The sequence below is a fragment of the Sphaerulina musiva genome, assembly GCF_000320565.1.
Source record: "Sphaerulina musiva SO2202 unplaced genomic scaffold SEPMUscaffold_9, whole genome shotgun sequence".
NCBI lineage: Eukaryota > Fungi > Ascomycota > Dothideomycetes > Mycosphaerellales > Mycosphaerellaceae > Sphaerulina > Sphaerulina musiva.
This window is the reverse complement of record NW_016017391.1, coordinates 1,360,809-1,388,011: the sequence shown is the minus strand read 5'-3', so window position 1 is coordinate 1,388,011 and position 27,203 is coordinate 1,360,809. Positions and strand designations below refer to the sequence as shown.

Genomic DNA, 27,203 nt, shown 5'->3' with positions numbered 1-27,203 from the left:
CAGCTTGGTGGACGATCGTGCAAGGTTGGGAAATGCCCAGGCGCCTCAATTTCGTTTGGGGACGATCTTGACTGCTGTCAGTCTGCTGATAAGAACAGACAGCTGGAGCTCTAGGAGGTAGTACCTCCTAGTGCCTTACCTAAGCTGAGTTGCCTTTATTATTCATAGAGGTAGTGGGAATGAGGAGCGGAATTGCCACCATTTCGTTGCCGGACCGTGCTCAGTGCTCAGTGCTCACTGCCTCACTGCCTCACTGCTTGGCCCCATTGGGATTGAAGGAAGAATGGAAGTGCAAGTGGAAGTGGAAGTGGAGGCGCAGGCGCAGGCGTGCAGGCGGAAGGCATTATTCAGAAATGCCGCGCTGGTGGCCTGGGGCTTGCCTCACTGGCCTGACTGACTGACTGTGCACACCCTCTTCCCTCCTCACCTAGTAGAGGTGGACGGACAGAATACTGGACCTCGCCGCCGGCTTCATCCAGGTCAGGCCAGGCGAATGATTCCGAAGATTCCCGTCATGACCATTCAGTGTCGCCTCGCATGCTACTAGCAGCGAGTCCCTGTGGACTGTGCAGTGTGCAGTGCAGGCCAACGAGCTGCGTGCGTGACGAGCTGCGAGCAGTACATATCTAAGAGGTAGGTACATGTAGCTTTGAAGTGGTGGTGGAGGTAGTATGTATGTAGGTAGGTAGGTAGTCACTGGGGGCGGGAACATGTAGCTTCTATCAGGGCAAAACCTACGAGAGCTAAGGATGTAGATACAGGTACATGTAGGAGGTACCTGTACCTCCCACAACTACAGCTTACAGATGCACAGCGGTAGAGAGCTCTTTGAAACATACCACTGCCGTTCCTGCAGCGTCTACTGGGCATGGCATGGCCTGTACGCTGTCAACTAGGGACGAAGGAGGAAAAGAAGTAGCACGGCACGGGCAACGGTACCTGCAGTAGCTTAGCTCTGCCTGTAGGAGGTATTGGAGGCCCTGGGCACACCTCACCAATGGCAAAAGAAAAGCCCGAGAAAATGGAGAAATAACCCGAACACCAAAAGAAAAACACAAAATTGGAGGCTGGAGGCTGGGCGGAACCGACAATTCCAGCGCTTTCTTGTCCGACGCTGCCCATACGCCCATCATCGCTGTCCGCTGGCCTGAGGCGCGCCACTGGACGGCTCCGATGAGAAGAGAGAGTTGTTGGCGTTGCATGATGAACTGGAATGGAGCAGTAGCGTGCATTATTCGGTGTTGGTGCTGGGCCACACATGTCGCGACTCGTAATTGGGCATCACCATCGCCGTCCATCATCATCATCCTCCTCCTCATCATCACCTTGTGCATTCATTGGTACGGGGCCGTCTGCTGCAATGCTCATCATCATGTCTGATTCACGGTCGACTCTTTCGGAGGGTCTACCTACATACATGTATCTATGTACGGGGGCTAGCAGGTCTATGTCGTGTCATTCACCATCGCCCAAGGCGCAGATGCGGCGAGATCCCCTACGCGTCTTCGAGAAGTCGATCACCACGCTTCTAGTGAATACGCTCCGCCGGTACGCGCTTGACCCTGCTCCACTCCTGCGCGTTTGCCCACAGGACGGTGTTGCTTTTGTGCCTGGGAAAAACACACATACACAAAAAAGGACGCTGCGTTAGAAAGTGAAACCGCGACGTGCAGACAGACCTTCCGAGGCTTCCTGGCTCGCTCTCTCGCTCACTCGCTCGTCGCCAAGTGGCCAATCGCTGCACGATCAAGCACCGTGGGACAGGAAAAGCTCCTCAATTGCTCTTTGCGAACGGTACCTGCAGTAGGGCCTGAGTAGGCGGTAGTAGGGGCCCTGCTCTCTCGTGTTTCAGGTCAGCACTCACTGCAGCCATCCCAAGGCCAGGGCCAGCCAGCCATGCCGCGGTTTGTCGCGGCCACATCCATGGTGTGTTTGTCCCATGTCTGTCCAGCGGCGCTACTGCTCGTCTGGACGCGTCGCCTTGGACTCCACCCCGCTGGTCTGTTAGTGTTGGCCTCTGTGGCCTGTCGGCCGCAGGAAGGCCGGCGGACGCAATATGCCTCTTTTCCTAGAGTTATGTAGGAGCAGCAGGAGGAGGAGGAGGAGGTAGGTATCATACCTCTAGTCACGCCATGGATGACTGCTGCTTGCTACATAGTACATACCTACAGGTACCTTACATGGAATTGGGATGGAGGACCTGCAGTGCAGCAGCCGCGATCGTCACCGCGCTGCCATGTCTCCCACGCCGCAGTACTGATCGCTATCTACCTACATGTAGGTAGCTGTACTTCAAATCACATTATTGATTCAGCATCGCGAGGGGTGGTGGTGGTGGCAAGCGCTATTGGGACATGTGTCCCCACGCCGCTGCTCTCACACCAAGTTCGGAGTTTCAGGCGGGCGTCGGAAAAATTCTGAGTCAGCTAATCAGGGCCGAGGGACGTGCGACACGAGTCCATATTGACTTCCGGCAGACACTATCAATTGGGGGATGGAGCCGCGTCGAAGGTCGATAGGCTGAGAGGTGGCGTGGGCATCTAGCCAGTGCTGCTGCAAGTCCCGAGATACTGAGCGTGTTTGGTCCGACCGACAACAGGTCTCGACGAACGAAAGAGCAGAGCACGACAGTCTCGACGAACGCAGCACGGCAGCCTGCAGTGCATCTCTCCGCCTAGAGAACATTTGACCAAAAGTGGCCAAGGACTGATGGGGGAGTGCATGAGACAGGTCGTCGAACAATCAGAGAGATATGAGATATGCCGTCAGCGTGCAGTACCGCGAGCGGCGTGAGGCGACGAGGTCCGAGTAGTTCCCACTAGGTGCAAAACACCTCGATCAATCAATCAATGCATCAATCAATCATCAATCACGGTTTGCGACAGCTAAGGTAATGATTGGCGGAAGCCGATTGATTCGTCTCAGCAGAGTTGTCTCGTCGGAGGTAGGAGGTAGGTTGACAAGCGTCGGTAGCGTTTTCTGCTCTGCATCGAGAGGGGGAGGCTACAGAGCAGCTGACACCGTAACTGAGATGTGGAAAGATGAACGACGACGCGCTGTGGTGCATGGCGTGCGCCCGTACCTCCGCTCGGTGCAGCACGCTCGAACAGCTGAGGCAGAGGTGGATGGAGCAGCGGACAGCACGGCAGCACCAAGGCGTGCGCGGTGTCCGTAGAGAAGTGGAAGCAGACGGGCGAACGGCAGAGAAGTGTCCTGTCTACTCGTAACCTACCGACCGTAGCCTACCACACGACGTAGCCTAGGCCCTATTTGCGATGTGCGGACAAAGATGCGACGCGAGAGACCGACGGTGCTGCGCCCTCGAGGTCGACGACGACGACAGCGACGAGCAGCTCACGAGCCGACGAGGTCAATCAGCTGCACAGACTCGGCCGGCCAAGCGCTGAGTGGAGGTAGCTAGGTCAGTGGTCAGGTACCTAGCTGCGCTGCTCCCCCTACGACCTTTGGCCACCCACCCACACCACTCCCGCCGGCCGCTTGAGCCTTGACGAGCCCACCCCGGGTGCAGAACTCGTGAAGCAGAAAGCGCATTAGCGTGGGTGCCGGGGTGAAGGTAGCACTGTACCTGCAGCGGTGGCAGGCGTGTGAAAAGGGAAAAAAGGAACTCAGGCTTTCAGGGTGCGCGTAAGTGGTCTTGTCCTGCCTTGGGCCCTTCCCTTGGGGTGTGCTCGCCGCCCGGCCTGCAGCCTGTGCCTGTGCCTGTGCGTCCAAGCCCGTGGATCCAGCATCCGTCGGGAGTAGTCCCCAGGAGCCAACTCGAATCGCGCGTGGACTACCGCAGCACTAGCTTTCGTACCTGGCTAACGCTTTTGAGCGCTACCTCTCTTTCGCCGCGCCCACTGATCTGCCTTTTTATCGCTCTGCTCCCCATCATTCGTTCCAACGCCTGGGTCCAGGGTTTATTTTAAACTCATCATTCTCTTGTTGCACGCACCTACTGAACGCTGCTTGCTTTCCCTCTGCTGCTATCCATCGTCATTCTTGTTCTTCCTTTTTGTTCCCTCTTTAACGACCTGCTAATCCAATCTGTGCGCTTTTGTGCAAAGAGGGCCCCGTACCCCGTCACTCCTTACCATCATCATCATCATCATCATCCCGTTCTGCTGCTACACTCGTCTGGACACTGTATCACCATCCGACAACGACCACGACGACAATAACAACAACAACGATACACATCAGCCGCTTGGTACCAGCAGACGTCGACTATCACGCTCACTCGACCCTCGACACTCGACACTCTGCCCTCTCGCTCGCTCGCTCGCTCTCTCTCTATCTCGCTATCTATCTCTGGATCTCGATCGATACTGTACTCTACTACGATAACCTGTCCGGTGCGACACACATCACCGACTCTTGACCACCACCAAAACCCAACTTAATCGTAACCCGTTTCAAATCCTATCTTTGGATGTGTTTCGATTGATATACCATCCAGACAGGAAAACCTTGGAAACCGAACGTGTTAGTCTCTCTCCGCTGAGCCTACATCATCCGCAGCAGCGTCCGGGCCCGCATATGTAGCGCGTGCTAACTGCTACTCAGCAGAAACAGCTCCGCTCGCAATGGAGTACGCAGCACAGACGACCCCTCCCATGGGTCAATCACCATTCTTCTATTATCAGCCGGAACCGAGCCCAGACACAAAACAGCATGGCCACTTTGCACCGCACCCTCACTACCACCCCGGCCTCCCCATGGCTATTGTTCCCTCGAGTCCTGGACAAGTAATGTACTTTCACCAACCCCCAATGCAGCACCAGTACCGACCACAATCCGCTGGATCGTATTCGCACTACCAGCAACATGCACAAGCCTACGGTCCACCTCCAATGCTGACACCAGACGCCTCGCCCCGTCAGCATCAGAGACTGGGCTACTTTATGCCCCAGCAAGAAGCTCAAGGTTTAATCGTCAACACCGAATGTCACAACTACCACCCGGCCACACCCACACATTCCGCCACTTCCGGCTCATTCAGCTCTGCTTCAACACCTCCATCAACCTGCGGCCTCCAGCCCACTCCTGTTGATGGACAAGGCGTGTTCTTTGCAAAGCCCCCAATGTCAGCATACCCCGCCATCAAGCAAGGCTGTGAAGAAGAGGTACATTTGGAGGTGTTGGCAGGCGGCGACTGGAGCACTCGGCCAGGCTCGCCGCCCATGACTCCTGTATTCTTGCACAACTCCATCAGTGCAGAGAGCTCTCAAGCAGCAGCGGCGGCATACGAAATGGCCAGCGGTGCGACCTTGCTGCAACACTCGCCATGCACATCTCCCGCATCGCCCATGTCACGTTCCGCGGCAACGGAACAGGAAGTCTGCGATCCACGAGATCTCATGTCGAGCACGTCGGGAGTGGACTTCCACGCCATGCCCGCGCTGTGCAATGGAGACGAAACGGGCGAGTTCAAGGTCACCACCACCACCACCACCACAGCTTTCAAAAGCGACATTTCCCCACCCCAGGTCCACATTGCGGAAGCTGCCGAGCCACGCTTTTATGCCGGACTTCCCACCTTCGAACCCATTTTCGAGCTCGACGTGGAAGACGAATTTGGCGGTATGGTGTCCTACTCAGCATCGCACGACGTGCAGTACAACGGCGCCAAGCGCCAGCGCCTCTCGGTCGCATCCGGCGTCGACGACGACGGCTTCTTCAGCGAGGAGAGCTACAGCGACGACGAGCTGGCCCCGGGCGCCTACTCACCACCCGTCTCAGACTACCCGATCCCAGAAGACTCGGCCGCCGCCCACAGCAAGCCCAAACGCAAGACGAGTAGGAAAGAGACGGTTCTCCAACACGCCGCCGCGCAGTCCACCGCCCAAGAGGCATCGTCGGCACCCACCTCCAACGCGCCATCGCAGGCATCGTCGGAGAACAACGAGACGGCGGCCTCCACGCCCGCTCAGAGTGGCAGTGTGTCGCGTCGCGGTCGCAAGCAGTCTCTGACAGACGATCCGTCCAAGACGTTTGTCTGCACGCTCTGCAGTCGCCGCTTCCGCCGACAGGAACACCTCAAGCGCCATTACCGCTCTCTCCATACCCACGAAAAGCCTTTTGAGTGCTCCGACTGCGGCAAGAAGTTCTCTCGATCAGACAACCTGAGCCAGCACCAGCGGACTCACGGCGCGGGCACAATGGTCATGGGCGTGTTATCCCAGCCGGGCGAGCAACACATGCATCATCAACCCATCGAGTCTGTCAACGGCGGTGACGCGGGTTCCGTGATCCGACCCAAGCAGGAGCAGCAGCAACAGTACACGCCGCAGCCACTCCAGTACGCGCAGCACCACCGGCTGTCACCTGATACTGGCGAGCTTGGTGCTATGCTCTTCGATGTGACTGCTCAGGTTTCTGGCTCGAGCTCCAGCTCCAGCAGCATGGGCTATTCGGAAGACGAGTTCACTGCCCACGGCGACCAGAAGCCTGCCAGGAAGAGAAAGCGGGACGCGTGAGCTCCTTCTTGCTACATGAAGACGCCTATGCAATGACACGAACATCCGTAAATTGCCTAGGAGACGCCACGATACGAAATTGATGTCGTTACGCCGGGGATAACAATAAAAAAAGGACATGGGATGGCGCTCTGATGTGGAAGATATCACCTTGCCTCCACACACACCTCTTCTCTTCGCACGGAATAGACAGCACGACGATTCAACCTTACTACTTTCATGGACATGCTTTGCTACAGTGTTGCCTGTACAACTAATACTTTTCGACGGGGACGGACTTTGAAGGACTTTTTCGCGTTTGTCTTTTTCTGTGCTGCACCTTTGCTGTACAGTACCTTTTTGCTTTTTCTTCGGGCAGTTCACTATGGGGGGGTTCGGGTGGCCGGGAGGGAAGGTCCCCGGCTCAAATGTACTACTACCAGTGATGGGGGCACTCCGCGCCGGTCGAGGAGAAGGTGATAACTCGTGTTATGTACCTTATTGTGTATCATACTGAGCAAAAGCGATCAACGTTACGCACAAACACACACACTCTCTCTCATACACACACACACAGACATTCTCTCTCGCTCTCAACTTCATCGCCACGTCTTGATTTCCAGCGTCACTCTTTCCTTGCTAACACCCACTAATCGCCAGAACAGGCCCAGAATCCTGCTTCGGCTCATTTTGCCACTACCGAGCATGAACATGAGCATGAGCACGAACATGACTTGCAAGCTTCCATCAACCCTACGTAGGAGGTACTCCAAAGCCGAAGCCGAAACACCAAAAGGCAGCAGCACATCACATCAGCCTCACTACCGTGCTACCAACAACACCCATGGGATTCGCCACCACCACTTCCCATGACTTGTGTTATCTTTGTATTCCGAGTCGTTCAAACAAAAACAAACATGGGCAAACCTGTCGTCCATCATCGAACATTTGAGTACAAATCAAATCCAGGCCTCAACGCAGAATCATGCAGCTAGTTACCGTCGTAAAGTTTGGGGGGGAAGAGAGAGAGGTTCAAGTGTAATGCACGTTCATGACTAGCAACAGCGAATCTGGCGAATCTGGCCTTTTTGTGTACACAAATTGTCACTCTCTTTCTCTTTCTAGATTCGTTCCAGGGTAGATCGATCTACACTAGGAGGTAGGTACTTACTTACACACACGCGATACTTTACTGAGAGATCTACCAAAAACAACCCTGCCGTGGCTTGCTTGCTTGGACTTCCTTGCCATTGCTTGCTGGTGGTTTGTCAGGACCAAAAGAGTGAAAAGAAAAAGTTCTCTGATGCCGACGTGGTCGAATCATTGGCTGCGGTGGGTGCCTATGGGCTCTCTTCGCGCTGCGCTTTTTACAGATGCCACTCAATGAGTGGCCTACTCTTGAGAACCTTCGCGTCGCCCACGCGTATATCTTTTACACACGCAATACCGCAGGCGCAAGGAGTCACGGTCTCGTTTCAGATGTCTTCCCGGATCTACTCATACTCCTGATCGTCGTCGTCTTCTTCTTCTTCTTCTTCCTCCTGTTGTTCTTCTTCCTCTTCGTCCACTTCTGCTTCTTTTCGGCTTCCTTCTACCGCGCACTCAATCGTACTTTTCCACGTCGCCCTACGCGATTCACCTCCCAAACGCCTCGCATCTGGTTGTTTCTTGACGTAAAGCCGCTAGGGACTAGACTCCTTCCTGCATGGATGGATACTATACCTACCCTACCTTTACCTACCTCTGAGTCGACAGAATGTATTAATATCATCATCGATATCATCATCGATATCATCATCGATATCATCCTCATCATCATCACCATCATCGTCTTCGTCATGCCACCAACCAAGCCAATTGTCTCGTGCCGAAATGTCTTCAGCCAATGAGCAGCTTTGGGTATGTGAGAGATTTTAGATTGGAGGGAGAGGGCTTTTTTTGTTTTGGTTTTGGTTTTTGGCGTGGTTGTTTGTCAGCCCATTTTTGGCTTTGGCTTGCATGTACCTACCAACCACCTCCACGTAGGAGGTAAAAGACAGCCAGACCCAGACCAGACATCATTCGTAGAGAGTTGATAGCCACCAAGCCATGGGAGGATCCAGGCGTACATGTGTGTGTCTGTGTGTGTGAGTGTGTCTTGTCAAAGAAATCTGCTGGCCATATCTCTTGGTCGTCGTTCATCATGCAGATCATGCACCCTCATAGGTGGGAGGTAAGCTCGACGCAGGAGTTTGGGGCCACCACCTTTTTTTTCGAGATGAGATCAGTAGGTACCTCCTACCTATTGTCTTGTTCCTGATGATCTTTTCATTTGGGGGCTTTGCGATGGCTTGCCTCCAATAGGGGGGCTAGAAGGATCGACCACCAATGATGAGTGAACCCTTTTTGCCAGTTAGGTACATGTATTCTTGTCACTGTCCTCTAGATTATAGGGCTTGAATGGTGGATCTTTTGATTGAGAACTACAGGTGTCAAACAGGGAAGTCGATTATAGGGAAGCCGGGAGCCACAGATCCGCTCCAGGTGGAGATTGGGATCAGTCCCAAGAACAGAGCATCAAGGTATTCTCTCTACATGTACCTGTACCTGAGGTGTGGTAGAAAAAAAAAATCAACAAATGATGGGAAGGGAATGCGATCAATCACTTGTTCCGATTGCAGCTTCTTTCTACATGCATGTCTCGAAGCGCGCGAGTCTTTCACGGCCAAGGTTTTGTGACAACGCATCTTTCACTTGGGTGGTGAGCAATCAGCAATGAGTACCTCCTACTTACTCCCACAGCTCCACTCACACATTCTGTCGTTGACTCCCACAATACACAGCTCAAGTCCCATCACCGCAGCGCTAGAATTGAAGCAAAAGTCGTGCATTCCCAGCAACAGCACATCAAGCGCTGCCCTGCGAGCCAAGCATTCACTCTATACCAGTCACCGTCACCATACATACCTACATCCCCAAAGCGCACAGTCATACGCGCCCCACGCATTATGCACGCAGCACAGCACATCACATCGTCAGGCACATCGCCCTCTCAATCCCCATCACGCCCGCGATAGTAGCCTTGCATTTCCGCTCTCTGCTCTTTCCAGATAGCCATCAGTACGGGATCGTGGCTCGGATCTCCGTCCCAATACTTGGCGTGAAAACTCCTCGCTCCACCCCTCCAGTCCTTGGCCGTGGGCCAATTGACATTCCAGCCATACCACAGTGGCTTCCACGGCATATTTCCGCTTTGCCTGTGAGCATAGTTGAGCAGATTCTGTTCGGGAAAGCCAGGATCGAATCGTCCTGGCAGTTGCAGTATGCTCATATAATAGTCGAATAACTCTGCTGATGGGGTGAAGACAAAAAAGCCGCAGTTGAGGTAGCTCAGATCCGTTGGTGGCGGATAGGCATGCTCGTAGCCCCAGAAGTCGCTGTGGGTGGCGAACATGTAGGTACGAGGTAGTGGAGCTTCGTCTGCTTGGATGGCGTCGGGGTCCGCCTTGGTGCCTTGCGTCAAGGTTGCCTCGTCGAAGAAGACGCCGTCGAGAGGTGCGGTGACGAGGGTGTCGGCGTCGATGAAGAGGATCTTGCTGTAATCGACGAGCTGGAAGAGACGGAGTTTGGTGAGAACATCGATCCAACGAGCATCTGCGGCTTTGACCCAGTCTTGCTGGAGCTTCTCGACGAGGATGATGGTTGCGCCATCTTTCTTCAGGCGATCCCGTTTTCGCTTCGAGACATCCCGCGTGCACACCACCAGGAATGGTATGCTGTTGTTGGTCCCGGCTGACCTGGAGTGTAGCAACTGGTATGCCAGAACGCGAGTGCCCAAGTAGTAGCCATCATCTGCATCGTCGATTGCGGCCGACTCTTCGTCTGTCTCCCGTCGATCGCCACTCGTACTCCCTGCGAGAAATGTGGCATAGGCTACTTTGTAAGTCTGCAGAACGACTTGTTGTCCAGGAAGCGCTGCTCCGCCTTTGCGGTGGGAGGGACGCCATTGCTGGCCATGGTGGCTCGACTTGAGTGAGAGAGTGACGAGTGCGGAAGCCAAGAAGAGGAAGATGCACAAGCCGATGGTTCTGGGAGTGGTGGCTGTCATTGTGACATTTTGTTTGTTCACAGGACACGAGATGGAAGAGTCAGGGAGGTGGTAAAGGAACAAATATACCTACCTCAGGTACCTAAAGGTACACTATTCTAACACGTCGCGAAGACACTTGCATTCCAGAGCATTTGAGACACATATCGCGAAAGGGATGCCTTACAGCTAAGGTACGCCTCGTGTATGTGCCACCATACCACCACATTCCACATCCCGATCGAGAAGTGCGACCTCTCCTACATAACAACAGCATTGTCCAAGAGAAGAGAAGATGATGGAAGCTGTCGATATGACACCCAATAAGGCAATGCAGGTACGATGAATGCCTGCCTTCCTTCCCAGTCAACTTCATGTAGGCGAATTACAAAAAGAGATCGACTCCCATCTCAAGACCACACTAGGCCAAGTACACCAACAGCAACACCACACCACTACATAGACCTGACGATAACATGGAGGCGACGGGACGATTACTCAAACCCACTTTGCACGTCGAGGTCCTCCTCACAACCTGCAAATTGCCAGCATCTGCCCTTCACGACACGTGCCTCGCCATCAAGAAATTTGTGCAGGACAACTATGTCACTTTGAGAGTCGACGACGACATCTCCGGCTATGAGATGATCGCTTACGCGGAATACGTCGAACGCATAGACATTGCCGACTATACCGGCCCTTCAGAGCCCGCTGGCTATCACAGCCTGGACGAGGTTCAGCTGGATATCGTCGCCTACGCACTCAAGACTGCCGAAGAAGGCCGTCCACGTCGCCGTATCGGCCAGCCTGAGGATCCGGACGATTTTCCGCAGGCTCGTGTTCTGCCTCTGCCGCATGTCGTCCTCAGGAACGAGTGGGATTCGCTGATCTACGACGAGGCACTCCCGTCACAGCTGCTTCGCTACCTCAATCGCATGCTCGGTGTCATGAAGCAGCCTGGACTGAATCTCAGCACCTTCAATTGGAATCGGCTATGTTTACTTCATGGCCCACCCGGAAGTGGAAAGAGCACGTTGTGTCGTGCCTTGGCACAGAAGCTGAGCATTCGCCTCTCCGATACGTTTTCACACGCTGTGCTCGTGGAGGTCAACACCAATGCAATGCTCAGCAAATACTTTGGTGAGGACGGCTATGCATCATCGTCTGATCATGTCGGAGACATGTGCTAATGTCTGCCCGTCTTGTATTCCAGGGGAGAGTGGAAAGCTCATCGGCACACTCTTCGAGAAGATCCACGCCATGGCACAGTCGTTAACCACTCTTGTTTGCGTCGTTATGGACGAGGTCGAGACCATTGCTGGCTCACGAGAGAAAGCTGATGCTGGAGGCGAGTGCAGCGATGGTGTGAGAGCTACCAATCAGCTCCTGACTGCTCTGGATCGGCTCCGGGCATTGCCAAACATCATTGTGCTGTGCACCAGTAACCTGATTAGCGCGATTGTGAGTAGACATCGGTTTCTCGTTAGAGCTTGAGTATACACTAATAGTCCCTCCAGGATCCTGCTTTTCTTGATCGCGTCGACATCAAGCAGCTGATACCAAGTCCATCGCCGTCTGCAATTTACAACATCTTTCGCTCCTGTTTGAACGAGCTTGTTCGGTCCAGCCTCGTCAATACTGCAGCAACGACTACTCATGTAGAATACTCTGCGGCAGAGAGTGCCAGCTCTTCATCTCGAGCATCTGAGCACAGCAGTAATTCCCCGGAAACGGACTTAGACGATCGGACTACAGTGTTGGAGACTTCAAACATCCCGACCTTGGCGGAGATGCACATTGCGTACTACGATAAGCCGCAAGCACCTTGTCGCAGGGTTTGGGCTCTGTCTCAGAAATGCGAGGGCTTCAGTGGTCGAACCTTGCGTCGTCTACCAATCCTCGGCCTGGCAATGTATACGTGGGGAGGAAACTGCACACTCGACGATGCTATCACGGCATTGACGGCCGCAGTCGACCAGGAGTTGTTGGCAAAGCAGGCCCGAGCGGTATGAGACTACTCGGTTGGTAGCACACTATCTATCACGGTATCCAGAGGTGAGAATTGTAGTGATTCCTTGTCGACAAATGGTATGTTTGATAGGAGCTACATGTATACAGGAGGCCGCGCTCGAGTTGTTCCTTGCATGGGCGTGCGTCATGGTACCGGCCCGGCCCGGCACATCCCCTCGTACGCGCCCCTCGTTTGGTTTCAGTCCCGCATCTCATCATCGTTCCATTGACAGACAGCTTACCTCCCTTCACGTCTACAATCAACAGCTCTTTCGCAGTAATACGCCGCCAGCATGACTACTCTCAAAGGCCCGGGCGAAGCCCAGACGTACGATGGTAAGCACTTCACCATTTCATTATCCGAATCTACTTCCTACATCCGAGCGCTCTCTCTCTCCATGGGCCGCGTGACCTCTACGCCTTGACACAACCCAGGCAGCTGACTCTGATGAGAACAGGCTCCAATCTGCGAATCGGAATCGTACACGCACGCTGGAACAAGAAGCTCATTGACGCCCTCCTCCAAGGCACCCTCAAATCACTCAAAGCCGGCGGTGTGAAGCAAGAGAACATTGTGATCCAAACCGTCCCGGGCTCCTACGAACTCCCTTATGCCGTACAAAAGATGTTTCAAGCATCCCAATCACAACCCACCGGACTACTCGCCTCTGCAACAGACCTCCTGGCCGGCTCCACAACCGATCTGACTCAAACTGCAAAAGAGAGCAGTAAAAGCGAAGGAGCAAGCAAAGAGCCTTTTGATGCCATCATTGCCATTGGCGCGCTGATAAAGGGTAGCACCATGCATTTTGAGTACATCTCCGATGCGGTGTCGCATGGACTCATGAAGGTGCAGCTGGATCTTGGTGTGCCGGTTGTTTTTGGGTTGCTGACGCTGCTTACGGAAGAGCAAGGATTGGAGAGAGCGGGGATTGATGCCGCTGGGAAGGGACATAATCATGGAGAGGATTGGGGATCTGCGGCTGTGGAGCTGGGTGTGAAGAGAAGAGGGTGGGCAGAGGGAAAATTTGTGGAGTAGTACGATTTACCTACAATATGGACGACTTCTAATCATCATGAGAAAAAAAAAAAGAACTATGCTGGGCATGAGGGTAGGGACCTTGGAAAAGTTTCAAAGGGAATGAATGAACGAGTGAATGAATATTCAGATGCATGCGGCTGACATTTTGCCAATGCATTTCCCCGGGATGTTCTGTTCCCTCCTTACTGGGAATGACACTGCGCCGGCCATCTGAGCAAATTCGCAGCCACAGGAATAGCTGTCATAGCCTTGCGAAAAGAGTCCAGAACAATGTTTCGATCCTTCACGGGCAGTAAAGGCTTCATCACTGGAGATTCAACACACGAATCGACGCGCAAGTCTCCATAGAGCATATGCCGGTTGGTGCAACAAGGCTCTTGCGAGTTGGTCAGCGAAGACAGCACGGCAGACACGAGATAGAGAGAAACAACAGTGCAAAGCTGGCATGCCGCAGGCGACGTTTTTTTTGGCAATATCTATGAATTCAGCTCGCTTCTCAAGTGATAGCCTTGCCCTTGCTCTTTCTATCCACCTTATTCTGCGCAGCCTCGTGTCTCCTCAACTCATCCGGCAACCTCGAAATCTGACTCTTGCTGATCATCTGTTTAAGATCATACAACACATCATGATCTTCTCCGCCCAAGAATGTAATGGCAACACCAGTCTTGCCCGCACGACCCGTTCTTCCCACACGATGCGTGTAGCTTTCAATGTTGGTGGCCATGTTGAAATTGACAACCAACGAGACGTCGGGAACGTCGATACCACGTCCTGCCAAATCTGTGGCCACGAGAATCTCCGTCTGGCCGTCGCGGAGGGATTTGAGTGCTGCTTCTCTCTGGTCTTGAGTTTTGGAGCCATGGAGTGTGACGCAGCTAAAGCCCATTTTCTGGATGTCTCGAGCGACATTGTCGCAGTTGCGTTTAACGTTGACGAAGACAATGATCGGAGGAGCGAACTCGTTGCTGTGCAGAATCTCATTGAGCCGTTTCTTGCGCTTTTCCTCACCTTGAATGAATTCAACTCTTTGTTCAACGGAATCGACAGCTTCGCCGACGTTGCCGATGGTGACCTGTGCGGGACGGCGGAGGTATTTCTTCGCAATACGTTCAACAGCCGAAGGCATAGTTGCTGTATACATCATGGTTTGACGGTATTTCGATAGACCAACATGTTGCGTCATGGCCGAGGCGTTTTCTGCTTCGTCTGTGTCGGGCTTTTCGTTTGTAACGGGCAGAGCGTCGAGGATCTTGTTCACAGGTTCTTCGAACCCGAGATCGATCATGCGGTCAGCCTCGTCCATGATGATGTAGCAGCATTGCGATAGGACAAGAACACGACGTTCGATGCAATCGACGAGACGTCCAGGAGTGGCGATGATGATTTCAGCACCGTCTCGCATGTTGTAGCTTTGTTCTTCAATGGAGTGGCCACCCACAAGGGAGACACAAGTAAAGCCGAGGGGCGTCGCGAACTTTTTGGCTTCAATCTCGATTTGCTGCGCAAGTTCACGTGTCGGAGCAAGAATAATCGCATATGGCCCATCGTTCTTCGTCATTTCGTCCAGCGCCGGCAAGTCGGAGATATAGGTCAGGAGGGGCAGCAAGAAAGCTGCGGTTTTGCCAGATCCAGTAACGGCGACACCGATGAGATCTCGAGACTGCATAGCGATGGGTATGGCAGCTCTTTGGATGGGAGATGGATCCGTATAGCCAACTTGCTCCACGATATCCAGTAATCGCTTTGGTAGTCCCGATTCCTGCCAATTTCGCATGGGGTTTGGAATGGAGCCACCCTTGGTCGCAATGTTGAAGTCCTCTTTGAATATACGCCAGTCCCGCTCGCGCATATTCTCCAGTTTCTTCTCACTCCAGTGCTTGTCAATGCCAGTACGACCACCTTCCTCACGCCGTCTCCGCTCCATATCGAGAATCTCTGCAGCTCGTTGTTTGCCCGCTTCAGGATCGCGTTCTGCAATAGCCTGTGCATACGCTCGTGCTTGCGCATCCGTCGCATCATCAGCGAATCCACCCAGTCTGCCACGGCCGAAGAAGTTGTTTTCTGAGCGTGTTGCATATATGGGGTTGTAGTCAGGCGAAGTATCCTCTTCTGCATTCCATTCAAAATTGAACTTTTTCTCAGTCGTTCGTTTTCGTTTCTTTGACGCCGAAAAGGTCGACGTGTTCGTGTCTGAGCCCATATATCGTTGCTTTGTGAGCGCAGCTACTTTGGCACGCTCGTCGACATCCTTGGTCACAAATTTGTCTTTTCCTTTCAAAATGGCCACGTCCTTGGGTGGAGGCGGAGGCTTGATATCGTAGCCCTTGCTCGCCAGATTGACGCCAGCAGAACGCATTGACGAAGGCCCTCGCGGAGCACCTCTCGGACCCGTGGGTGGCCTCTCCAAGGCACGAGAGTCCGTCTGCTTTGCCTGGTCATCGACCGATCTCGAAGCAGCATTTTCTTGAGCCTCCTTCTGCTTCGCTAACCGTTCGCGTTCTTTCTTCGACAAGAACTTGGGTTTAGCTGCGGCCGCATCTTGAGCTTTCTTTCGCGCCAGCAGCTCTTCCACACTCAGCGGCTGTGCAGTGGTGACCTTGCGTTTCGGCGGCGGGGGCGGAGGAGGAGGAGGTAGATCTGCTGGCGGTGGAGGTGGAAGATCTGCTGCCGGCGGAGGAGGAGGCGGAGGAATGTCGACGTCCATAATGTGCATGCATGTGATGTGTTATAAATGCCCGAGACACGTCCAAACGACGACAACCTGGGAGCGCGCATGACTCGCAAGTGTGGAGAGAGGTCGGCCCGGCATTTCTTTCCACCGAGATCTGCCTGCCCATCTCCAGCTCTTCTCTTCCTCTTCCTCTTGACCTTCCCCTTGACCTTCGCCTTGACCTTCACCTTGACCTTGACCTTGACCTTGACCTTGACCTTGACCTTGACCTTGACCTTCACCTCGACCTTCACCTGCACCTTCACCTGCACTCTCCATGCATGCCACCGAACACCATACACCTTGCCCATGAACATGCCCACTGCGTCTAGAACTGCGCCATTGAAGCCGTGGACTCGCCACATCGCTCTTTCATAGATATATCCATCCGAGACAAAATCTTCTAATTATGGCATCTCAGCCCCAACAACCACTTCGACGCCACAGCCACCAAAAGGGGCAGACTGTATAAAGCAGCAGCTCGTGTATGCGCGAGAGTAAGATAATGCATCAGCCGACCATCCGGGCTATCTCCAAATGACCGGACTCCCTCGCAAATCCCCCTCCTTCAATACTCTCAGAGGCCCACAGGCACGCTTACGGCTTCCCCTGATTCGCCTCTCTCTACACCCTACCACCAAGCCTCGATGGAGCTGATATGCGGAATCTCTCTTTGGGGTGATTTGCTCTCCAGAAAGAGTATTTATCGATAGACTTCTGTGCGTACGCCTCCAATGCAGTACAGCGGCAACCAGCATTTGTCAGGCTGTCAACACCACTCCTGCGGGTTCGTAGTGAGCTTGCATGCGTGCGCCGTGCCGGACTTGGGTAGCCGACTTGTAGCTTTTTCTATCGGTAGATGACTTAGCATCGTTCCTGATCTTGGTTCTCTTGATTCATCTGCACTACAGTCGGCTCTCGATAACTGGAGTGGTGCACCGAAGCTGCGATCGCTGTCACATCATCTCTCAGCATAGGAACCAACACTACCAAACGATAATGCTCTCCTCAACTCTCCTCAAGTTTGCAATACTCATGTTACTATCGTCCATCAGCTCTACACATGCCAGACGAGCTTTCAAACCCTGGAATTCCCCTCAACCCGACATGCCTCCAAGCCCTTTGGGTACTAGATGATCTCGAGAAGGGATTCCTGATAAAACATCAACAGCCCAAACCATGGTCGAGCAGAATTACGATATTAAGCCTGTTGGCCCTGTTGTGGACATACATATGTAGGTACTTTTTTGCAATCGATATCTTGTGAAGATTCACTTCTATAACCACGGCGCCGGACCGACTAAATGATCGTTAGGACGAGTTCAAAAACAGTGTCTAATACTCATAACAGACCAAGACGTAACTGGAAAGCCGAGAACAATTTAGCAACGAATCGTTGAAACGCATAGAGCGAGAAAAGCAAGCAGATACCGCTGTCCCTTTTTTGTTCATCAGATAGACACATCCTGCCTAGAGACAACGAATACAACGAGCGCTGCTACCACCACCCCCCATCCAATTCTCTACATATCACATACCGACCATTCTGTCTCAACCTCAGCATCCCCCCGACCAGCCCTACTTCACATAACCTCGCATCACATCACATCCCCTTCAAATCAATAACCGGCAACTCACTCATCCTCAATTTCGCACTTCCATACGGCACGAGTTTCGCATCAAAAACATCGCCCAGACACTTTCGTTCACTTAAAGCACTCGGCCAGCCCGGCACGGTACCATTGAGCAGCGGCCAATCGATCAAACATGCACGCACAGTCATGTACATGGGCGGATTACCCGAGGCGAAGATTGGCGTTGGGAGAGGCTCGATAGTACCAATAGTCATCATGTCGTTGTCATCTCCTCCTCCTCCTCCAAGAAGTGGTAATTGACTACCACGTGGATCTTGTTTAGCGATGTGGTTCCTCACCTTTGATTCTCGTCGTGAAGAAGGATGATGGTGATGATGATAGACGAGCGTGGAAGGATCGATGGCAATGTTCCATTCCGTAGCATTGAGCATGATGTAGTCCTTTGCTTGAGAAGGAGCATAGTCCGATCGGTACAAAGTCTTGTTGCGGTAATTGTGTGGACCTGTGGATGAGATTTCTGCCGCAACTTCGAACGCGTAGAGGAGTGCGCCGCGATATACGGCGATGGTGTCATTTGCTCGCGGCTCGGTGCGGATGGAGGTTTCGATGGTGTAGACTACAGTGGAAAGTCCGCTTGAGATGGATGTTTTGTGTAGACCAGTCGTGTCATCATACGTCGATTCTTTCATGGCATTTTCGTTCGACAAGGTGGCTTTGGTGGCCCAGGTGGGTTGACGAATATGTAGATCAAAGGACTTCTGGGCCTGGATCTTGTACACGAGCACGTCTTCGAATGGATAGTTGGTGATGCACTCGACTGTGACGAGACCGCCGCCGATCGTCGTTGTCACCGAAACAGGACTGAGTAGAGCGTGCACCAGTCCATTATCGCCGAGAGTGACGAACGCAGCTTGAGCAAACTTTGGTAGACCTTGTGGGTGATTGACAGTACAGCATGGGTCTGTCCACACAGTTAGGGTCTGCTTGCCTAGGAAAAACCATCGCACTTACAGTCCGGTTCCAGTCCATATGTCTGCGACATGGTGTCGGTGTTGGAGAACGGAGACCATGTCAGATTCTTCGCGTAAGGTTGATTTGGCTGGCTCACGTAGACATGCGCCCACCAGTCATCTGTCATGCCACCTGGGAGGGCATTATACGCTGCTAGCTCAGAGCCATCAGCGTAGAAAGATTCTCCTAGAGCGCGGAAGTTGTAGCTTTGCGAGAACATGACTTCGACAGCCGTGCATAGCTCGGATCCATACCACGGACTGACACCATCTTCTCGCTCGTCGGCGAGGATAGTCCCAGACGGAGCGCCGTGGTATTTCATGGTCCATTGTACGCCATCTCGCGTGGTCTGAACCAGGCTGTCGTTGTACGTAAATCGTCGAATGACCGCCGGAGCTTTGAGTCCTTCGCCAACGTTGACGCCGTGTAAGAAGTGGAAGTGGTCGTCTGAGAACTGGTCGGGAAGATTGTACAAGTCGTCGAATGCATAGCTACTGTTGGTGAACCAGGCCTCCCACTTCCAGCCATACTCATGCAGCATCTGCATGTTCTCCCGCAAGATCTGCTCTTGACCTCGAGGATACTTGTCATACAGCCACTGGAGACTCACAATCATTTCTGCGACTCGGGATAAAAACCAGAAGAAGTAACCGCCATCGATCTCGCTATTCTCCTGCTCGACGAGACCAGTGCCATTGTTTTTCAGCATCGAATGCATCAGAAGGTTGAAGTCGTGCATTGCAGTCACCACGGGCTCTTCATACGTTTTGTTGGCTTCCACTAGATTTGTCCAGGCAAAGAAGATCAAGGTGCGGGCCCAGAGCAGTCGCATTCCACCCTGTTCAGGTCCAATCCAACCATCATCGGCAATCATATGTGCGAAGAGATAGTCCATGGCTTCATGAACCTGATCCTTCAGTCGTTGGTCATTGAGAGTGTAGGCCAATGGCACAATACCATTCAACCAGTAAGGAAAGGCTTCGTTGAGGTTGCTGTATTCGGCGGATCCACCCAGCCATGTTGCGTCGTGGACAAACGAGTAAAAGTCATACAGGTGACCAGCGAGTCCGTTGGCCTCTGTTTCCATTTCGGCGCGAAGCCATCCATTGGGAGTGATGTTTCCCAGAGGGATCTCGGCGTACACAAAAGGGACCACTAAGGAGATGTCAATAGGTGCTGTTCATGGGATGAGCGACAGCAATACTGACGTGGTGTCGGGGTCACCACTGCCGGGGAGGCATCGAAGGCAATGAATTCGTGCATTAGTAGTAGACTAGTAGTATACCTATGAAAGTGGATAGCAGGACAAGGAGGCTCAAGAGTCGTAGCGCTCTGCCGGCCAAGCTCGATGGCCTATCATCGTACTTTGATCATCCCTGCGCGTCTGGGGCAACAAGCTTTCGTGCGGCTGGTATAGATGAGGCTGTGGTGCCTGCAGGCATCTGGAGAGGGGATAGGGCCCAGACTTGATCCGAAACGCCGAGTCTCGAGATCGAAGCAGAAAAATGGTCTTTCAAAGGACCTTTGACACCTGCTTATATGTAGCAGCAGCAAGACGACACTTCAGCTGAGTACAACATGTATCAGGAATTGTGTACGCCCAACCCAATACCGTCACCACTTCTGCCTTTTTACGAAGCTCCAGCTTTTACGTAGCCGCCACTCGTGCCTCGCAAGCCGTGCCTCGCCCATACTGATGCCACGATCCAGTGTATATCGTTTTTAGTGGTGCTTGGAAAAGGGTTGGGGCCTCGGTCCTCTATCAGTGAATACCTTCGAGCTGCTCCCTTGGGCCATCTCTACTGCCACGTTCTTCCACGCCCTCTTCACTGTAAATGCAGGTCCCGATCTTCCCTCTCTTGCCCCAGTCAAGATACTTTATCCCGAGGCTACGCACCAACTTGTAAATGCCAAAGAATGACACCACATCGAGCGAAGCAGTCAATGCCAGCGACAGGCCGATACGTCCCGCATATTGGCTGGCGGCCGACCAGCCATGAGTCAAGGGCCCACCGCCGAATGGAGCATAAAGCATCGATGCGTGCTTGGTTCTGGGTAACGAAGAAGCGAGGAAGCTCGTAGCAATGGTGCGCATCATGAGAGCCTCAAATGGCAAACTCAGCATTCGCGCGAACAAGGAGTCAATGGCATCGGAGAGGAACTGCACTGGAAGCTGTGCCATTATTGTTGAGCGATGAATGGGATCTCTGGTAGCGCCAGCAGCACGCGTCCTGGTATGCATCTCGTACTCGTCTTCGCGACTTCGACGAGGGTCATCGCGCTTGATCAGAGTCCATCCACTACGCTGCAAGAAGCGTGAACGTATGTAATAGCATTGATAGAGCACCCAACCAAGAGGATCCTGTCTGATTTTCGGCACGACGACCTTGGATGGGTCGTCATCGACTTCAGGAAAGCGGAAGTCGGTGATGAGATGGAACACCGGCAGCACACTATCTGCGGCGTCATATGCCAGCATCTTGCGCACGAGGAGGATAGCGGCAGGCGAAGCAAAATTCTTTATGAAACGATTCGAGATGACGCATTTCCAGCCCACGTTGTGGAAGCTCTCAGCATGCCACGGGAGGTAAGACTGAAGGGAAGGGAAGAGGGGCAGGGCAGGTGCCAGGCCGAGCATTTGCGTGGCAGCGTAATACTCGAGAGGTAGGAGTCCAATATCGATGGCGAGTAGGAGAGCCTCGAAGACCCATGCCGTGCCGAGTTCCAAGTACCTCAGAGTTTGACGCGTCTCTACTTTCTTACTGAGGCGAGTCTGTAACTCGCCAGTGAGCTGCTCTGCAGCCATCATGAGCGCGAATCGAACCAGATGGTGCGCGATGGTGCTACCAGCTCCTGGGAAAAGACTGGCAAGGAACAATCGAGTTCCACCTCGCCATGGCTGTCGCCATTCCGTGACAAGTATATCGACGAGAGACCGGCTGGTATGATACCGCCCAATTTGTATGCGCTGGCGAAGGGCAGCTGGCCACAAGTGAAGGAGAAAACTGCAACCAAAGATTGCATGGTCGAGCAATTCTCCCCGTTCGTTCTCGTCGGCGAGTAGATCACGCCGTGCCTTTTGAATTGCGTCGTAGCGAAGACCGTTGATGTGGTCCGTCTCGTCCTTTCTCTCAACTACGCCGACGAGAGCCAGGACTTCATTCTGAGCCCTTCTCTGCTCGGCATTGAAGCGATCGATGGCTGGATTGATAGGCCGGCCCCGGGAATCATATTGTTGGGTATATTCATGTCCAGTCCATTCCTGGGCTGTGGATGAGGAGCCGGGGGAGGTTGCAGCAGGGCTCTGCTGCTGTTCCAAGTCGACGTTTTGGTATGCAGAGCGGCCGAGAGCTAGGCGCTCCAAGTATTGTCGTCTGCCCATAACTGCAACATTCTGATCTGGTCTCCCGTTTCTGCTGATAGCGATGGAGTGTTTGTGGTTATTCTTGTTGCATGTTTGGAATGACTGGATGTGAAAACAATGGAAGAGAGTGATTACATGTAACACTGTAGGTACCTTAGGTTTGGGTGGGTATCGGATATGGGAGGAGCATATCGCCAAGACTGCCAAGACACTAGCGAGACCCCGGTGGTTGCGATAACTTTACTTTCAGCCTCTCAAAAAGTTCTCGACCATCGCAATCGCATACACTCCATATCACCGCTGCCACCGCTGCCACCGCTGCCACCGCCGCCGCTATGGGTCTCGCTGGCAATAAGAAGAAGTAAACACTACCCCTTGCAGCGTCCCGAAATTCCAACTGACTTTGACAGAGGCAAATTGTCTACCGATCCCAACAACACAGCATGGGCCAAATCCACAACATCGTTTGGCCACAAAATGCTCTCGAAGCAAGGCTGGAAACCAGGCGACTTCCTCGGCGCTGAGAACGCTTCTCACGCATCCCACTACACCGCTGCGAATGCCTCCCACATCAAAGTCATGCTTCGAGAAGAGAACCTCGGCATCGGCGCAAAGATTGGCACGCAAAATGCCGAGACTTTTGGGCTGAGTATGTTCTCTGGACTGCTGGGGAGATTGAATGGTAAAGAGGAGGATCGAGCAGTCATGCAAAAGAAAGAGGAGACATTGAGGGATGTGCAGTTGAAGCTAAAGTATGGAAACATGAACTTTGTGAGCGGAGGAATGTTGGTGGGCGATAAAATGCAAGAGGTCAAGACAGACTTGGGGCATTTGAAGGACGGAGGCGTTGTGGCTGTCCAGGAGAGCAAAAAGAGGAAAGCTGGCAGCGATGGCAGTGAGGAAGACGAGAAGTCTGCAAAGAAGAGGAGGAAAGCCGAGGAGAAGGAAAAGAAGAAGAAGAAAGAAAAGAAGGCAAACGGAACTGCTGCAGCAATCAAAGAGATGAAGCGCCAGCGAAAACTAGAAGCAGGAAGCGACACACCTCCCACCAGTAAAGAATCTCCCGAGCAAGAAGCCGATTCAAGTTCCACAACTTCCAGCTCTAGCGAAGACGAGCAAGAGTCAAAGCGTGGTAAAAAGGCCCAGCGAAAAACCTCAAAGAGCCCTAAGCGCAGCTCCTCCTCCTCCTCCGATGTCAAAGATGACGAAAAAGCACGACTGAAAGAGGAGAAACGCGCCCGCAAAGAAGAGCGACGGAAACGCAAAGAAGAAAAGCGGGCCAAACGAGCCGCAAAGGCCTTGAAGTCTTCTTCTACAATAATAACAAAAACAACAACAACACAGCCCGGCTCCACCACCGAATCCGAGACACAATCAGGCACTTCCACGCCGACCTTTCTCGGAGGTCGACAAGCGGTACGACACCGATATATCATGCAGAAGCGCATGGCGGGAGCAAGTGCACAAGCACTACAAGAGATTTTTATGATGAAACCGCAAGTAGCTTCATAGGAAGAGATTTACATTATTATTTGTTTCTTGAGTTTCTCTCTCTCTCTCTCTACTTTGTCCATATGTACCTTGTGTCCACGACTGACTGCCTACGACGGAGAAAAAAACATGCCATTAAGGTAGGTAAGTTTTGATTGGAAAGAGGCCTAGATCGAATCTGCATTACGTTCCGGAAATGCTTCCTCGAAAATTTCATGGTCTTCTCTCTCTCTCTCTTTTATTAAACGTCAAGGCTGCCGTGAGGAGACTACTCGGGCCTGTCTCTCATTACAGCCAGCCAGCCAGCATGACCCGAAGCAGCTTGCTTCCATCAAGCCGCCTCTTCAGTTCGCTGCCCGTCGCCGCCTCATCTGGGCAGAAGGTGCCATCCTCAACCAACCTAACCTAACCCTGCTGCTCCGACGGATACAGCGTCTCCCAAGACTCGCACTCCTTGAGCAGTTTCTCCAATTCTCCCATTTCCGTCTCCATCACCTGTTGCTGTTGCTGTTCTTCCTCGTGGAGGTTAGTACCCTGGGGATCACCATCACCACCATTCCCCTCGCTCGGCAATTCACTCAGCACGCGTGCCACAGCCTCGCGCAAAGGCGCCGTCTGCTCTCGCACCTGATCCTCCTCGACCTCTCCCTCCAAGATGTAAAAAGCATCGAAATGCTGGAGCAGACTCTGCGACATGTCCGTGCATGCCTCTTCAATGCTGTGTAAAAAGTCGCTACTCGAATTCTTCATGTCTTCTTCAACCATGTCGTGGACCTCCTTGAAGACCGATTTGGGTCCTTTCAAGAGTTTCGCGCGAATCAGGCTCTTGCGTAGATCGTGGGCCACGATACCTTGTGTCATATTGATTTTCTTGCGCTTGCCTCGCAATGGATTGGTGTATTGTGGTTCGGAAGGAATTTCCATCTTGGCCTTGTTGATCGCGGCAGCCTTACCGTAGATTGGGTTCATACACTGTCCCACGTAGCTGTCATCTGTGGCTCCTCGAGCGGTAGAACCGCATATGACCGTGTTGTTCTTGATGTTCTCGATCTTATCAGAGTATTTATGGAACAGCTTGTCGAGAGTCGTGCGAAAGTCTTGCTTGGCATCTTTCATATGCTTGAGAAATGTCTTGCTCGAAGGGAGATCGTGAAAGTGCCCATCTCGGAGCGCAGTATTCAGCGCTTGGAACAGGACGGTGGCCATGTCCTCTGCATCCTGTATATGGAATCCGACGATGTGGATGAGTTGTTTCATCATCTTAGTACTATGGCCGCATCGCACTTTCTCAATCTCGCCCAGGAGATTGTTGAATCCATCTACGACACCGCCTTTGTCGCCAGCGATCTTGTGTTGAATACGGGCGTTCCAGCTCACCTCCTTGCCCGCGATTCGCCAATTACCGCTGCGCTTGCAGAAGGCGTGAAAGGTCATGCCGCGTACTTTACGCGTCCAGGAGTCGAACAGCTCTGCCCCCGCTGCAGGCCAGATTTTGTTCCGGCCGTGCTTGAACGGCACAGTAATATGTTCATTAGTCCAGTCCGCTAACACTTGACCAGCTGCTCTGTTAAACAGAGGCGTCCATTTCGTAAACGTGTTCGTAATCGCATCCTTGAATGCCTGGTGTCGTTGAACGGGGGTCTTGTTCAGCACATGCTGAATAGCGCCAATGCTCCTAGGAAGGTCCACTCGGCAGAGACGTTGCAGCTTTTCCATGCGTTTGTGCGCAATGTCGCGGTAGAGAAGACGAAACAGCTTCGGGATACCAGTCGCTTCGTAGTCGAGCATCGTCCGTTCGCCGCGACGATGCTTGCCATACTCTTTCGCCGAAATAAAGACAACCTGAAGATTCGATACTCCTGGGCGAGAGCGTGCTAGGTTGTGATACTGCGCATGGATCTCTGCTTCCTCCTTGCGGTTCCTCGTCTCCACAAACAGCTGATGCAGTTTGGCTTGCGCCCTGTGAAGTTCCACCCGGTTGAGACGCGCAATAGCTTTGTCTAATACGTTCGCTTCTTGGTGCCTATTACGGGCCTCAAGCTCAGCCTGGTCACGCTCTGTAGCTGAGCGTTTCTTTTTCACGTCTTCGACATCCCTCTCGGCTTTGACGATCTCTTCAAGCTCCCAGCTGGCCAGGTCAGCTCTCTCCTTAACGCTCAACTCGTCCTTCAGGTCAATTTTCGTTACGACGAAGATTGTCGGCTTCCTCGACTTGATTGCGTCGCGAAGGTACTTGTCGCTCTCTGCCGTAACGGGACGACCGGCTGGTGCCATAATCAGGTAACGGTTGGGATGTTTTGAGACGTACTCTTCCACCGCCTCGCCCATCGCGAGATCAGAATCGTTGCGCCCCGGTACATCGGTAAAGATAACGCCCTCGCAGCCCATGTCGTTGTCGCAATGGATCTGCGCTTTCTCCAGGTGACGGGATTGGTCCCAGCGTGGCGACTTTTCGGACTGCGCGAACGTCGCGGGCGAGAAGTTGGCGAGGATGGCCGCGGCCTCGCGTGCGCTATTCGCCGTAATCGAGCTAGTGCTAGTACCGATTTTATGTTGCTGTCGGAGTGCTGTGATTCGATGGAGCAGCGGGCGAGCAACAGCAGCCACATCGGAGTGGTCGCCTGGTAGTAAAGCTTCGAAATAGGCCGAGAGGTTTTCGCAACTCTGGAAGGAGGCGTTATCCTCGCCATAGAGTAGCGGCAGCAAATGTCGCAGTGCCTCTTGGTAACGGTGTTGCCTCTCCAGAGCGCCATTGCTGTCGAGCGCACTGCCATCGGCTTCCTCATCAGAGTCGTCAATCTCCTCATCGACGATCGCTTCCGTACGAGCGCCGTCGAGATAGGCCAGGATATCGTGACAACAGGCCTCGACCGTTTTCTGCATTGCCGCAACCAGCTTCCAGACCATTACCACCACAAATGGAGTGGCTTGCGTTGCGGTCCTACTGTGGCCTTCGATAGGGAAGTGCGTACCGCGGCCGCTGTCGCTCTTGATTGCGATGCCATCGTGGCCGATGAGCGCCTCGTACGCTTCCGACTTGCCAATTCCCATGTCACCCAAGAGGGCGACAATTTCATTCTCGTCAGAACGCGCCACGGCGTTCATGCGATCTGCGAACTTCCTTACAAATGCTTCCAGGAAGTCGTCTCGATGACCTTGTCTTGTCAGCTCCTCGGCGGGTTTGGTCACGCGTCGAGAGAATTCTCGGATCTTGTCTTCGACTTTCGCGATGCTTGGATGAAAACCGGGGACATGTGGCTTGTTCCGGGGCCAGTTATTGTCGAATGGTTCGGGTGAAGTCGTAGCCATACCCAGGCTTCGTGGGGAATCCACCACCTCTGCCACTTTCCTCGTGCTTGAACTCACAGGGAATGTCTCTGGCAATATCGTACTTGCAACGAGGCTTCGTGGAGAATCCACCACCTCTTCCTTCTTCACCGTGCTCGCACTCGCCAG

The 27,203-nt window shown here is 53.1% G+C and overlaps 10 protein-coding genes across 10 annotated transcripts; 4 read left to right on the top strand and 6 right to left on the bottom strand.

Annotated features, from left to right (window-relative positions):
* The first annotated feature begins 3,920 nt into the window (after window positions 1–3,920).
* Window positions 3,921–7,023, top strand: SEPMUDRAFT_151201 (uncharacterized protein). The gene is made up of 2 exons (XM_016906668.1): window positions 3,921–4,485; window positions 4,567–7,023. Exon 2 carries the CDS (start codon window positions 4,587–4,589, stop codon window positions 6,477–6,479), a length of 1,893 nt encoding a protein of 630 aa, XP_016758320.1. The 5' UTR covers window positions 3,921–4,485; window positions 4,567–4,586; the 3' UTR covers window positions 6,480–7,023.
* A 928-nt stretch (window positions 7,024–7,951) lies between these two features.
* SEPMUDRAFT_110581 (uncharacterized protein) lies at window positions 7,952–8,516 on the bottom strand (the record flags this gene model as incomplete). Its single annotated transcript, XM_016900852.1, has 3 exons — window positions 7,952–8,115; window positions 8,200–8,351; window positions 8,467–8,516. 3 exons carry the CDS (start codon window positions 8,514–8,516, stop codon window positions 7,952–7,954), a joined length of 366 nt encoding a protein of 121 aa, XP_016758319.1.
* Window positions 8,517–9,585: 1,069 nt separating this feature from the next.
* SEPMUDRAFT_23306 (glycosyltransferase family 8 protein) lies at window positions 9,586–10,296 on the bottom strand (the record flags this gene model as incomplete). Its single annotated transcript, XM_016908369.1, has 1 exon — window positions 9,586–10,296. A coding segment is annotated over one exon (711 nt), but the record flags the coding sequence as incomplete, so codon positions are not given.
* A 156-nt stretch (window positions 10,297–10,452) lies between these two features.
* SEPMUDRAFT_143934 (AAA-domain-containing protein) lies at window positions 10,453–12,536 on the top strand (the record flags this gene model as incomplete). Its single annotated transcript, XM_016903058.1, has 4 exons — window positions 10,453–10,455; window positions 11,007–11,664; window positions 11,738–11,985; window positions 12,042–12,536. The coding sequence occupies 4 exons, from the start codon at window positions 10,453–10,455 to the stop codon at window positions 12,534–12,536; spliced, it is 1,404 nt and encodes a 467-aa protein (XP_016758317.1).
* A 291-nt stretch (window positions 12,537–12,827) lies between these two features.
* Window positions 12,828–13,573, top strand: SEPMUDRAFT_51052 (6,7-dimethyl-8-ribityllumazine synthase; the record flags this gene model as incomplete). Its single annotated transcript, XM_016909183.1, has 2 exons — window positions 12,828–12,870; window positions 12,993–13,573. The coding sequence occupies 2 exons, from the start codon at window positions 12,828–12,830 to the stop codon at window positions 13,571–13,573; spliced, it is 624 nt and encodes a 207-aa protein (XP_016758316.1).
* Window positions 13,574–14,072: 499 nt separating this feature from the next.
* On the bottom strand, window positions 14,073–16,651 carry SEPMUDRAFT_119913 (DEAD-domain-containing protein; the record flags this gene model as incomplete). The annotated part of the gene is made up of 2 exons (XM_016901553.1): window positions 14,073–16,240; window positions 16,396–16,651. 2 exons carry the CDS (start codon window positions 16,649–16,651, stop codon window positions 14,073–14,075), a joined length of 2,424 nt encoding a protein of 807 aa, XP_016758315.1.
* A 1,238-nt stretch (window positions 16,652–17,889) lies between these two features.
* SEPMUDRAFT_110577 (uncharacterized protein) lies at window positions 17,890–20,155 on the bottom strand (the record flags this gene model as incomplete). The annotated part of the gene is made up of 3 exons (XM_016900851.1): window positions 17,890–18,842; window positions 18,893–20,047; window positions 20,101–20,155. The coding sequence occupies 3 exons, from the start codon at window positions 20,153–20,155 to the stop codon at window positions 17,890–17,892; spliced, it is 2,163 nt and encodes a 720-aa protein (XP_016758314.1).
* Window positions 20,151–22,274, bottom strand: SEPMUDRAFT_158342 (uncharacterized protein; the record flags this gene model as incomplete). Its single annotated transcript, XM_016907786.1, has 1 exon — window positions 20,151–22,274. The coding sequence occupies one exon, from the start codon at window positions 22,272–22,274 to the stop codon at window positions 20,655–20,657; it is 1,620 nt and encodes a 539-aa protein (XP_016758313.1). The 3' UTR covers window positions 20,151–20,654.
* A 281-nt stretch (window positions 22,275–22,555) lies between these two features.
* SEPMUDRAFT_135532 (uncharacterized protein) lies at window positions 22,556–23,768 on the top strand (the record flags this gene model as incomplete). The annotated part of the gene is made up of 2 exons (XM_016902720.1): window positions 22,556–22,617; window positions 22,667–23,768. The coding sequence occupies exons 1-2, from the start codon at window positions 22,592–22,594 to the stop codon at window positions 23,766–23,768; spliced, it is 1,128 nt and encodes a 375-aa protein (XP_016758312.1). The 5' UTR covers window positions 22,556–22,591.
* Window positions 23,769–23,881: 113 nt separating this feature from the next.
* Window positions 23,882–24,649, bottom strand: SEPMUDRAFT_151198 (uncharacterized protein). The gene has a single exon (XM_016906667.1). The coding sequence runs from the start codon at window positions 24,606–24,608 to the stop codon at window positions 24,153–24,155; it is 456 nt and encodes a 151-aa protein (XP_016758311.1). The 5' UTR covers window positions 24,609–24,649; the 3' UTR covers window positions 23,882–24,152.
* Window positions 24,650–27,203: the final 2,554 nt, after the last annotated feature.